We start from the raw sequence: 13,976 nt of genomic DNA, 5'->3' as shown, positions 1-13,976 counted from the left end.
AAATGCCAGTGTTACAGTCATGGCCCTGGTTGTGATTCACAAAATTAAATCCAACATCATAACCTAAGGCAGATCTTTTGATATTAGGTCCAGCTTTATATCCAGACTCACTGGTTCAATTTACCCAATATGAGAGTAGGGCGACCTTTCTCATATGAAACATGAATATTCATGAGCATAATCAATTTGATCAATCATACTACCCAAATTTTAGTCATGCCCTTATCACCCAGCCCAAAGTTTTACTGTATATTGTAGTTACAATTATAGTTAACTGGCAGAGTCCTTATCTTTTATAACTTTCTGAAGTTTAGGAAGAAAGTCGTATCAAATTTACCATTGAGCCATTCTAGGTCATCAAGAACACTCGTCAGGACAGAGTGGGTATTGCATTAATCTATATAAGCTATCCCTATTTGACCTAGTTTGTCTTTTAAATTCAAATCTGTAAAGCTCTCATCCCATGTTTGAGTAGCACTATACACACAGGGCCAAAGCAGGGGAGGCACATTCAGCCACAGCCTGAGATGCACAAGGGGAAGGCTGGGTTGAAATGCTGGGTGTTGGGGGGGGGGAAGGGGGAGAGATACTTACCCATCCTGTCTCCCTCCTGCAACTTTCCATCCTCTGATAGTACTGAGCTTACTGTCAGAGATATCCAATCTCAGAGGCAGTTCTGGTACCCAGACGCTGAAGATGATGGTTGCTTGATGACCCTGTAAGCTCACCTGCACACTCGTGCTCTGTGAACCAGAAGTCTCTGTCCCATCTACATACACGTTAGCACAGCTACGGCGGACCTGGTCATAATATACCAAATTATAACAGCATTACCAAAAATAAATGGAACAAATCAATTTTACTCAAATTTTCCACATTCTTTGTTCTTCTATTTAACATGTTATAAACTGAAATACATGGATACCTGTAAGATTGTCAATGCAGTAAATTGCAAAAGCAATTTAATAAACTGTGTACTCAAGTTCTTCATCTCAACTGCAAGATAACAAATTTATTAAATCCTGCAGAAAGTAATTAAAGAGAAATTCCAGTATTTGCAGTAAACACTGATTTCATGAGAAAGTCTGTAAAACAAGGCTTAATTGTCAGTATATCATTGAGGATCTAGATCTGGTACAGTTACATAAACTGAACTTTGTGAAATCTTGAAATCTACGCTGAAAAATGTTCACGCTGAAGATCACCAACACAGATAGGCACACGTGGGACAGTGTATTATTATTGCTAAAATAAAGACCCGACGGAAGTGACCGAATCCGCGCTTATTTTGCTTATTTCTCAGCAATTACACAATTTCTTCCAGAATCCTTTGGCACATATTTTTTATTCATACAAACAGACACTTAGGTGGTCATTATATTAGATTCTGTAAAAAGTCATTTTTAGATCGTTACCAAAACTGGAATTTATCTTTAAGAGTGAAAGGCAACAAACATGGATATGAATACCTGGGGCAATATCATCTAAAAGTGTCCAGGTTTCTGTGCTTTTTGGAAAATTTTGAAAAATCTCGGAAGATTTTATGAGCACTTAATTTGTAGTGCAATAATAGCAATAGCATATAAATCAAAATCAAATAAATTAGCTAACTCATATACATTTAAGATGTTTCTCTTTTATCCAAAGTAAATCAAGACTCAAGAGCAGTCATATACAAACATGTAAATAGACCTAATTGTGTCCATGACAGATTAAAAGTTGATCCACACCTTCAGAATATCTGTATCTGCACTTCGACATCTGGCATGGCCTGCAGCATCCATGACATGACCCAGAAAGGTCACGACCTTGATGTCAAGGGTCACAGTCACCTCTTGACCTGTGAGCAGAGCAGTGTTTATAATACTCTGCCCCTGAGACACCAGGGAAAAATCAGAGAGATGGGGGGGGGCAAAGGGAAGATAGAAGGGATGGACATGGGGGTAGGGAAGGAGGAGAGAGGGGTAGGAGGGATGGAAAGAGATGGGGGGAGACAACAGAGTGGAGGGATGGGAAGGGAATAAGGAAGAGGGGTAAAAGTTGGAGTGGTAGAACAGGTTAAGGAGAGATGAATAGAGAGAGGGAGAGAAAAAATATAAATTCAAGAAAACCTCCTAAACCACTGATTCCAATGCTCAAGCAAAATCATACTTGAACTTCACGTACAACTAAAGCTTTTACAAATACAATGATGGATTCTAATGTTTTCAGTATGGCCATGCGTTTTATGTTGGGCCCGCAAATAGGTGGTATCGTTACATTACATTTGCACGACAAGCACAGTAATAATTAATGGTATAAAACTTGAAATACATGTGCTACATGGGTATATTTGGTATCATATTAAAGGGAATCTTTATACCAATTACTTGAAAGAAAAAGAAATACTTGAGATTACTTCATTTACCAGTAATTAGCAATTATGTAACATCAATTGGCCATTTTTGCATGGTGGTAGACGAGGGGAGCATGACGAGGGGAGCATAAATTTTCATTTCATTAAGAAACTAAATGTGTAACATCACAGTACCTAAATATGTAATAGTTTTGGGGCTCACTGGCTTATTCTTAAATCATAAGTGGGCCAAATTTGAACTTTTAAGTTTAAAGGATACCTAATTAAGCTTATTAGTATAATTAATTGATGTAAATCATGAAATTTACATGATTAAAATTGTGGCTGTCTGATGTATAGGAAATGAGGAGAGGTAAAATATAGTTGTGGGTTCTACCTTCAATAAAATTTAGAAGCTGCAAAAATCTCAAAAAGAAAAGCACAATTTGACAAACTAATTAAAATCTTCAGAGATAAATCAATCTATTGTTTATGACCTCATGGTTTCAATTTTGACAGCGTATACTGACAGTGATAACTTTGATGTGTCCAAATCTTCAGATTATTCTGGTAACATAACAGATAGAAAATACACCTTTTATGTAATTTTAATTAATGAAAACTTGTTTGTAGCAATAAAGCCCTCATCTGATGCTATTCACTTTTTTTTTCTTAATTCACACTGCGTCTGTGAATCAGTAGATGACACATATTTGGCTGGCACAAAAGTGTTCAGAGAATATTTTTCCAAATTATCAAAAAACTACTTGAGAATGAAACTGGTACAAAGATTACACTAAACAGAGACAATTGTACCCATACAATGTGTTTTGTGCATTAAAATTCAATTGGCCCATTTGATTCAATTGATTCAATTGTCCTGCAGAAAGTCGAGCAAGAGGATATATTTAAAATATAACACTATAAAATAACATATAGTATTTTTTGCCAGGTGTATGGATTTATTTATAACATGTCAGTTGTTTTTGTTCACACTAAGTGAAAATAAGCTAAAGCAGTAATGAGAACTTTTCATTGTGCATTCACATTTTCCCTATATTTTTGTATGTTAAACCTGACTCTCAGTTGTCAACCTGTGGTCCACCGGTCTTTGAGCCAAGAGGTATCAAATTAAAACATTTTTTTATTCATAATAACCACAGTAAATATATTATAATATACTGGTTAGTGTTTGCAAGTGTATTTATGCAACTAAAGGCAAGACTACATAATATTTTAGGGGTAAATCAAGCATTGATACATATTTTCCCGAAAAATTGTGATGTGAAATTTGGTCTTACAAGATGATCGCGCCCAATTATTTTGGTAGAGTTATCCCTAACAAGTTTATGTATCACTGGAAAGGTCTCACTCTAAAGAGTTGAAATATACATGTTATTTCCCTATAGGGTGTAAAGTCTATCTGATTCTCAGATTTATTGGGAAGTACATTTTTTTCACAGTTTTTCACATATTTTGACCTATAACTTTTTATGACATTACCCTATGCCTTTTCTGATTGCATTTTTGAATTCCTCAGACAATTTCCTTTCAGAATATATATTCTTTTACGGGTATAGGATGTCAAACATAAGAAAAAAATACAATCGTATAAAATGGTGCGATTTTTTGAGTTGTAACGGAAATGGGCCCAACTCAAAACGCATGGCCGTATGCAAATAAATTCTACTTATTTATTTGTTGCGTTTTGGGCAAGGGGGGTGGATTATGTGGAAAAGTAATTTTTTCTTTCCAGTTCCAATTAACACCAATAAACATGGATCCCCCCCCAAAAAAGGAAAATTATATCAATAATAATGATAATAACAATAATAACAACAACAATAATAATAATTATGATAATAATAATAATAATGATGATAATAATAATATTAACAGGAACAATAATTGTTTGTATGCACACTCTTTGGGAGTATTTCATCAGAATGTTTGCCTGCCAAGTTCTCAAATCTGACATCTTTCCTTGATTTTGATTGGCTGAGAAGCACTGTTACTATGGTAACTGTCGGATAAAACAGGACTTCTCAGATAAAGGGTCCAATAAGTCCTTTCCTGAAATGCTCCCCTGGTGCTTGACAATCTGAATAAATTCCGTACCTGTGGTATAGGCACTATAGCTTGTATCCAGTTATCAGAGACAACGGTGATGCTTGTGCTGAAGCGGGAAGCCCTGGCATCACCACGGAGATTGCAATCCACTCTCCAGTTGATGACACGGTGCGTGGCTGTGTCGTTCAGCACTTCAAATTCCATTACAAACACTAGAGGATTCTCCTCCGGGCTACATACAGAGGGAGAGAGAGGGAGAGAGAGAGAATAAGAGATGAAGAACGTTTAACCCATCAAAATAAACCAACATGCATTTATGTAGCATTGTCAACACACAGAAAAAGTATGAGAAGCGGTTATTTGTGAACAAATAAAAATCAGAAAGAAAGAAAGGCTACATGTAGATTGGTATCTATTCATTTCTTTATACTGCAGTTTCATTCACCAAAAAGACAACCTTTTTTTTAATTTTTTTATTTATTTTTTTAATTTTTTTATTTAAGTTTTTATTGAAATAAATCATAACAATCACAATATTTACAAATGATTAGCATGATGAAAAAGCATAAAATCATAAAACATTACAATAAAAAAGGCAGATATACGATTATAATTATCTAAAAGTTTTCAAGAGGGCAACCTTGATTAATCTTTACCTTTAATCATCACTGGAATCAAACACAAAAACTGAACCTGAACGTGATGTTAGAATATTTGTGGGTTCCCTGAATTTTTTAGCGTTCACATTCCCTCTTGTTTTAAATTTCATCACCTGACACTTAGCAACAGATGGCGGGTGATCTTTTTAACTTTCTTCCCATTCAAGAGGATAGCTAGGTGCTTACCTACAGCTCTTTCACACCAGAGATTTGGACTCTTAGTTTGTTCAATTTGTTCAAATTAAAGGGGTTAGTTTGTCAAATAGACTGTTAAAACAGAATCAGAGTTAATAAATATTTTTAAAATATTTTTTTCTTTAGTCATGTTGATGCAAATAAATGAGAGTTGTATGCCAATGAAATAAAAACATTGCTTTTTTTCTTGAATTTATTATCTGAAATATAATCTATTTGAAAAATCTAGTTTCATTAATTAATGAAGACAATGTAATATTTTCATACCTACAAGCTTGTATAATACAAGTAATAATAAATGTGGACTGCTGTGATTAGTTAGCCAATGAATGTTTACAGCTCAGATTGAAATTAGAAAATAAAGGGATATAAAAAAAACCCAGGTAGGAATGGGAAAAGAGCATTTTGAAATCACATCACATTACCTACATACACTGTACAGAGTTTAACCAATTTGTGCTTGATACCAAAGTTTATTATGATCGATTAACACAGACCGTATTGTTCTCTTCACAAACTCATGGGTAAGAATATGTGTAATTTATATTCAGGCGATTAAAATTGAAAATAGTTATAAATCTGGTCAACAGCACAAAGTTTTCTTTCTCTTTGATCTGCAAGACATAAAATGGGGTTGTCTTTTATTGTCCCATAATTCCATACTCTATATTTCCCTCCTTTATAAAGTATCCTTCTAAAAGTTCAGTCCCCTCACAGGTTGAGCAAATCAAAAACAGTACTTCCAGATCTATGACTGACCCTACTCTGATTTCCTCCAATCAGAAAATAACGACCGAATTCCAGAGTAAATTACTGTAACCACTGAAGTTGGAACTATAGTCCGCAGTCCAGTAATTCATATGACCCCTTTATTTCATTATGTCCTCTAGAACCATCATATAGAGCTTCCACACAATTGTTTAAGCACCATTCTCATGACCCAACGTGAACACAGCATTTCAATATTACAGAGCATCATTATTTGCCCAAGGCCAAAGCTTCAAATCATAATTTTCCACGTTCAAATTCACCAAGCCAACACAGCAAGTACTATTGAATTAGTGGAATAAAATTAATTACTGAACAAAATAGAAAAAAAAATATTCAAACCCAAGGTTCAAGAAATCTTGAAGTTGATATCTATGTAAATCAATAAGCTATAATATTGATAACCTTCCATGTAAGGCTACATTATGTTATTACAATTATGAAATAAAATATTTGATTTTTTAATAAAGAACCCCTGTAGCATGTATCAAAATCTAGCTACCCATTTTGGGGGTTGTTTTTACAATCACCTCTGAAACATTGACTGAGTCATGTAGTTTAAATGATGTCGTCAATGCAATTTAATCTCACTCTCATTTAAATATCAGCACCAGGCTGTATTTTCACATTTTTAAATTCCCTGATTTCCAAAGCATAAAGGGTTGTATTTTTATCTGCATGTCAAGCATTCAGGGCTGCTCCATGAAAAATTTGCTATACGATACCTACATTATTACAGTACACATACCTGTATAAAATTGAGCATAATTAGAAAATATCTCAAAAGTGGATTTTTCATGACTTTTCAGAAGGTATTGAAACATTCCATGATGTTTTGAAACTCAGAATGTATTTCTGATTTCCTGTTACTTGCAGAGGACTCCCTGAACTAGACATGAACGCTTGAAAATGACAAAACACTCGTGTGAAAAGGCTCTGAAATCCTTTCACTCTGCACCTTGGCAGTGAGTAGAAATGAGAAAATAACAGATAGGAACAATAGAGAACATGGGGAGCACTGGTTGATGTGAATCCAGGAATCGTCATACAGGACTTCTTCACCTTGGCAGGTCAGAAAAACTGGCATAAAAATAAATGCGTAGTTGAAGTTTGACTGGAAAATAGAATCACAGGTTTAAGACTTACAAGTTCAAATTTCCTTTCATAAAGGGATTAAATAAATGTCATGACTATAAGAAAAACAATCATTCAATTCAAGCATATTCTTTACTGTGTGAACCAGCTCTCAAACTGTGTTGTGGGTTATTTTGCAAGGTTCATAGCATTGCACTAGACCATGCTGTGAGGTCAAGAGTAGGAGGTCAATGAGCTCAACTCTCTTCCTAATCTCCAATGCAAGTATCCCCCCCTCTTTCTCTATATCTTCTTCTTTCCCCCTTATCTAGCCTATTCATCCTCTCATCACATTCCTTAACTATATCCATCCATCCATGTCTTCCATTGGAATTTTCCTCCCTTTTAATCAATTTATCCTTTTCCTAGCTCTCTTTTATACCCCCATTGTCCTTGCATGGACCTTTACTCCTTTCCACATTTCCCCCTTCCCACATCTCCTTCATATCACACTATCTCACTATTAAAGCCACATTTTCCTTTCCCTTCTCCCTTCTCCCTTCTCAGCCTTTACAACTCTGCATCCCTACCTCACCCCAATCCCCATCTCGTCTATCATCGTCTCTCTCATCTCCCAACGGTCATTTTTGATACTGCCTCACAAGCATGGCTCACATGACTCTAATTACGTTTCGCTGATTGCGGGGACTTAGGTTACGCCACAGGGAGAAAGCGAGATTTTCCACCTCTTTCTTCTCAGCCTGCTCAGGTCGTCTCGCTATTACCCAAACCCTTCATGGATACAGGTATTTTATGTGCTTTTGGCAACATCAGGGAAAAAAACAAAAATGATAGTCTGCTTGAACTAGCCCGTGACATCTACTGCGCTCACATCATTCCAATAAACCTAACTCTTCCTAAAAACAAAAACAAACCAAAAAACTTAATGATTTGTATTTCATCGGGTTTGCAAGGGAAAGAGAATGGCACTCTGGACTCATTCATTATTCAGTATAATTTAGGGCTTAATCAAATAAATCTAAGGCTGCTACTCAGACCATACTGCACATGCTCATAATAACTTTGGGAACTTACCCTGAAAGGGTCCAATTCAAGAGGGCATGAATACAGAAAATAATTATTGGGTATTTTGAGGCCTTAACAAGTTCTCACTAAATAAATATATAGGTATTTTGGTGATCAAGTCAGTCTGAAAATACCCTGAATTACATGTATTTGGGATGGTTGTGACCCTCACCCTGAATATTTGCAGATATCAAGCTTATCAGCAAAGTGAATGAATATATATGTATGAGTATGACATTTGAAATAAATGATCTCTCCTATTCTCATGATTCGAGCCCAGCCATGCCAGCGGCACGTTACTCCGCGAGTACCCAGCCTGGCCCGGTTGATGTTGTGAAGCTTCCTGTACTATTAAAGATAATCTTAAAAAAATCACTGCTTTAACGGAAGTAAAATTCATCAATAGCTTACACACAGTCTGCATAAGACTCGCCGTATATTATTGCATGAGCCTCCTTGGTAGGGTGGTATATTTCAGTCATTTTTCATGCTAAAACCTTACAAATGACAGCCATTTGGCGACAAAATTATAAATTGAAGTTATCGACTGAATATCTCTAAAATAACATCATTTTTAAATGGTCACCTGACAACTAGAACCCTTGCTTTTTGGATCACATGAATTGGAGCCGGTATTCCGGCTTTTACGGTATATGCGCGATCATGGTGAAGCCGGTTATCCTGCTTTTGGAGTTCAAAGGATTAATTGGCCTCATCATTCAAATACCCCTTTCATAAACCCAATTATGCGGCTAATAGCAGCATAATTTGGTCGTAAAATCGGAGGAGGACCAGAGTTATTTGCATTATTTTGACGCATAATAGCGGCATCGGGACCAGATTTTGACTTTATGAACGCATTTCCAAATAATGCGGATAATAGCCATGGTGCGGTCACAAGGTCACCCTTTTCCAACACAACTGCATCGGAGGGGGCGTGTGCAGTTGTCATGACGATTATCCGCCTTTTTCAGGACGGGCGCTCGAAAAATAGTGCGGATTATTTTCGGAGTTTGTAAACGCAATTTTTATTAAATTATCCGCATTACTCTTAGGCGGCTAATTGGAGGATGGGTTTATGAAAGGGGTATTAGATATTGTTGTGCTCTATTGACCATTTTCCATTTGTGCTGTAATAAGGATAATGTGTCCTATGAAGAAGTGGATTTGCCCTGAAAATATTGAAATTTAAGGTCTGGAAAACCAATGTCCTTCCCTACTTTAGTAATGTACCAATCATCATCAGTTGTCTGATTGCTTACCATGTAAAAACATTCTTTACCAATCTTGAGAGTTTGATAATCATATCAACCAAGGCTTCAAACTAGAGTTGATGGTTGTTGGTTTTCTTTAGCTAGCTAATCCTAATTGTCACAATGGTCGGAAATATGCTAGAACCAAGACTAGCTGCTCCAGCAATAGTTCTCTTGTCAGTGACTCTCTTCCTCTATGCACTTGAAAACATATGGTTTCAGTTGAGAGTCATTCACAATTTTTTTGCTCCTCCATTGTAAAGAAAAAAATCAATTCAATTTAGGGTATCAATCGAGAGCTTGACACACCTTTTCCCTATCGCTAGCCAATCTGAACTTCTGAACAGAAAAGAATAAACACATTGATTTCTCATAGATACATTTTCTGTTCCTTCTCCCAGAATTTGATAGAAAACTTACATAAAAACTCCTACAGGTAAAGCATCATCATATAGTTTATGCCAGGATTGGGCTGGCAAAAAGTTTCTCAATAGGCGGTGCTGCACCAGCATAAGTTTGCTCAATCTTGAGATTTTAGCCTGATCAGCCCTCTATGCGATTAAACTTGAGATTCAAGAAACCCCATCTCCACCAGCGCAAGAAGAGCAATAGGTGCTCGAGCGAGGCATCGATGCATTATGGACTGACACCATGAATAAATAATCCTGAGTCGAATCAAAATTAGCGGGATAATTAAAAAATAGCGCTCTATTTTGCAAATATTCCTAAGTTGACTTAGGTTTGCAATTTCGAGATTAATCCAGCGAACTATCGCGATGATTGCATCTCCATTACAAATAATCTTGAGAATGTTCAGATAGGGATAATTTGCTGGATCAGAAACTCGGGCTAGTGCAAACGGCTCTAATGCCACCAAAATATAGGCCATCTCAAATACAAGGTGCTCTCGGTGGTTTCAGATCGCCTCGAAGTTAGTCAGTTCCAGGTATTTTGGCAGTGTGAAAGCAAATTACGCATAATCTCCCCGAAAGAAAATACCCGCTAAATAGTAGGTACTTGTCAAAATTACGAGAACTTTCACACAAATTTTTCCAAGGTCGCAGGTAATCTGGCAGTGTGAATTGTGAAAGCAAATTACAGGAACTTTTAGCCCAGCGTGTAATTGGGCACAGGCACCTTGGGTGGCTGTTGAGCTAGCGATTTTGAATCTCGCACCTTGCTTGCTTATCAGACCATACTGCGAATGCTCGTAACTTTGGGAAATTATCGCGAAGAGTTTGTTTCGAGGCGGTGTGAATGCAAAAATGGTCAATGGGTACCGGTAGTTTTTAGCCTGAAAAAGTTCTTGTAATTTAACAGGGATTCTTGTGATGGAGGCGGTTTGAAACCACCTTTCATGTTCCTTCTCTTGTTAGCACCATAAACCCACCAAAATGCTTTGCATAGGCATTTGGTACATTGAAACTTTTCGGCTGACCTAAAGTAAAGGATGTTAATGGGATGGCACTTAGACCCTGTTCTCATCTAGAACACCGTTCTCACTACCTTCTTAAAACTAGTTTAACGTGTAATGAGAACGGTTGAAGCGATCTTGGAAACAATCTTCTAAACCGGTTCATAAAACCACCTCGCGATTTAGTTTTCAAGATCGCTTTGCCTCGTTAAACTGGTTTTAGCGTAAGTGAGGACACAATTGTTCTTCGGGAAGCGATCTTCGCACATTTTGAGCAGGCTTCTCCACACACTGTGTGTAGAATGCCTACGCTGCAGTTTCGAATTTCGCACGAAACTGGTCACCCTACTGAGAGCGTTCCGGTAGCAACAAGATCGCTTTACGTGAAGTGATTTTAAAACCACTTTCAGATGATCAAATGGGAACGCTAGCAAAGTGATCTTCCAAACTGGTTTCCTGAACCGGTTTCCAGTATAACTAGTTTTAGAAAGTGTAATGAGAACGGGGTCTTAGCCTAATTTCTTGAACTGGCTTCCCTTAAACCAGTTTAGAAGATCACTTCACTAGCATTCTCATCACCATCTCCTGAAGTGGTTTCTAGAACCACTTCACGGAAAGTGGTCTTGTTGCTATGGGAATGCTATCAGTGGGGTCACATCTTTCACAAAAAAAAAATGAAACCATCGTGTACTACGTGTAGGCACAATCATTAGCATTCTACATACTGTGTGTACTGAGTATCACCCCAATATGCATACAGTACATGTATCATACTGCCAGGTCAAGATCGCTTTGTGGAGACCGGTTGAGGCAAAGCTGTTTGAAAACTACATTGTGAGGTGGATTTCAAAACTGGTTTTGAAGACCACTTTGAGCGTTCTCATTACACATTAACCTGGTTTCCACTATACAGGTTTAAATATACATGTTGATGAGAGTGGGGGTCTAAGTCTCACTCAATGTTAGGATGGCTAACAAGAAAAAAAAAAAAAGAGATAGTATTATATTGTTACCTTTCAGTGGTGGGAGTGTCCGAAACAGATCTCATTCCCTCTGCTGTTACCATTGCAAAGGATTTCTGCTTGACCATAGACAGTGTATTCCAATCTTCGCCATCGGTAGACCTCACTGATACTGCAGCAATTCCCTCTCTCGCTTTAGCTCTGAAAAAAAAAAGACAAAATCACATTAGTTTTTCATCATTTCAATTCCAATCAGTTTAGATTAAAATATAATATTTGCAGAATAATATTAATCTGGTTATCAAGGATTTGAATGCAAAGTTAACATTCAATTATACCCATGAAATGAAATATTTTCAGAAAAAATCTTGACAGATACAAATAGAAGGTAGAATTTAAATAGTACTTGGTGCTTTCAACAATCAGGAACATTACGCATTTCATCAAAATGTTGCAATATTTTTAGTTTATGACTTGATATTTATATGTTCGAATATTTTGTAATATATTTCCTGTCAAATTTTTAATAAAAGGACAAAATACTGATTAATCTTTCGGCAAATATATGTCTTGAATATTGAATCTCGTATTCATTGGGTGGATAATAATGGTGACAGTGTGTGTGTGTGTGTGTGTGTGTGTGCTATCATGTAGAAGGTGCTATGTACACTACTCTTTTCAACCACTCAGTATCATTTAAAGGACAGTTTATTACAGGGAAAATGCTTTCTCCTCACACAATTTCACTCATTTGAACATTGTAACAATCAAATATGTAATGCACAGGTCGCTTTCAGTATCATTCATAATATGAATGAATATCAGCACAGAGTGGAGGGTGGAGGGGGGGGGGGAGGCACAGAAGGCATGGGAGGGCACAGCAGGTCCCTTCCATGCACCTGCCGTCCTATGTTAAGGGGCGAGCTAGCATCCAACGGAGGTGGTAAGTGGGATCCAAATTGGGTGAAGAAGCTGCCTTGGTGACAAGTAAAGAAGGAAACAAGAGTTAGAATTAATGCCCCTTTCTCTGGAAAATCACATGTCGTTCATGTTACACTTAGGATTTCATTGGATTAATATGTTTCTGTTTACAATCAATGCATACATGTACATGTAGGTGGTAAAGATAAATTCCCTGGTGAAATAGTATCATGAAAAAGAAATGCTACAGATTACATGAGGTTCACAATACAAAATATTTTTATACTACTGTGTAAATTAAATAGATTCAGAGACTTAATTTAAACTTAAAGGGTAATCCAACCCAATAGAAAATTATTTTGAAATTTACAAAAACAGAAATAAAGAGTAGCAGGTACAAACACAACCTGTACAAAATTGTGAACAATAATCAAACAAATGATAAGAAAAATATGAATTCTTAGCAGCTGTAAAAAAGTTGTAAACACTATGGGGATTTCAAACGAGCTGCGCAGGTAATTTTACTGTAACCTTTTTGTATCATTTCCCTTTGGTTTCCATTTCCGAACAGATCAAACAAGTACAGTAAATAACAAATAAAGAATAGTATTATAATAAAAGTAATAACATGTATCGAATCAGAGGGTAGCCCAATTTAGCAATGCTGGTAACATTACTGTTCTTTCTTGGAGTCCTGACAAAAATTCTCTGATATAATTCTATTACCAAGGTGGGATTCCCCTTAGAATAAAGTAAAATTCAGTAAAATCAGACAAACATAACACTGAAATTTCACCAAATTTGTACAAGGGATAACAAAGTTGAGTGTGAAGTTAGTTGTTTAAATACCAATAGAAATTGATGTACATCATTAGCCTATAAAGCACACAAAATCTAAGATGAATAGAGACATTCAAGATGAAGAGAAAGAGGGGGGGGGGGGGGTGAGAGAGAACACAATTCTACATGTGGGTGATTCATGCTCAAACTAAAATAAGAGAAGAGAGAAATAGGCCTACACTTCAAGCACAAAAGGAAAAACAAGAGAAGGACAAGAAAAGGAAAATCAGAGTTGTTTTCAGAATTTGTGGGATCTGGCAAAATGTCATAAAAGGTTAATTCGGTTTAGGAATTTAGGCTTCAGCTATTTGTTAGCCACAATTGCCACAGTTGTTACACTGACAAACACATCCGCAGTCCTTCTAATAGGCTCTAACTTAATTTTAAATTGCCAGAGTA

The 13,976-nt window shown here is 36.5% G+C and overlaps 1 protein-coding gene across 1 annotated transcript in view; it reads right to left on the bottom strand.

Moving 5' to 3' along the window:
• The window catches only part of LOC129253623 (transmembrane protein 132E-like), a 37,354-nt gene that overhangs the window by 5,571 nt on the left and 17,807 nt on the right, over positions 1-13,976 (bottom strand). Inside the window, exons 3-6 of the mRNA XM_064095907.1 lie at positions 11,868-12,017; positions 4,454-4,637; positions 1,731-1,874; positions 595-800 (exon numbers count right to left, since the gene is read on the bottom strand). Coding sequence (XP_063951977.1) covers positions 595-800; positions 1,731-1,874; positions 4,454-4,637; positions 11,868-12,017 — 684 coding nt within the window. The remainder of the gene's footprint in view (positions 1-594; positions 801-1,730; positions 1,875-4,453; positions 4,638-11,867; positions 12,018-13,976) is intronic.

This window comes from Lytechinus pictus, chromosome 2 (assembly GCF_037042905.1).
Source record: "Lytechinus pictus isolate F3 Inbred chromosome 2, Lp3.0, whole genome shotgun sequence".
In the NCBI taxonomy this organism is placed as follows: domain Eukaryota; kingdom Metazoa; phylum Echinodermata; class Echinoidea; order Temnopleuroida; family Toxopneustidae; genus Lytechinus; species Lytechinus pictus.
This window is presented reverse-complemented; position numbering and strand designations above follow the sequence as displayed.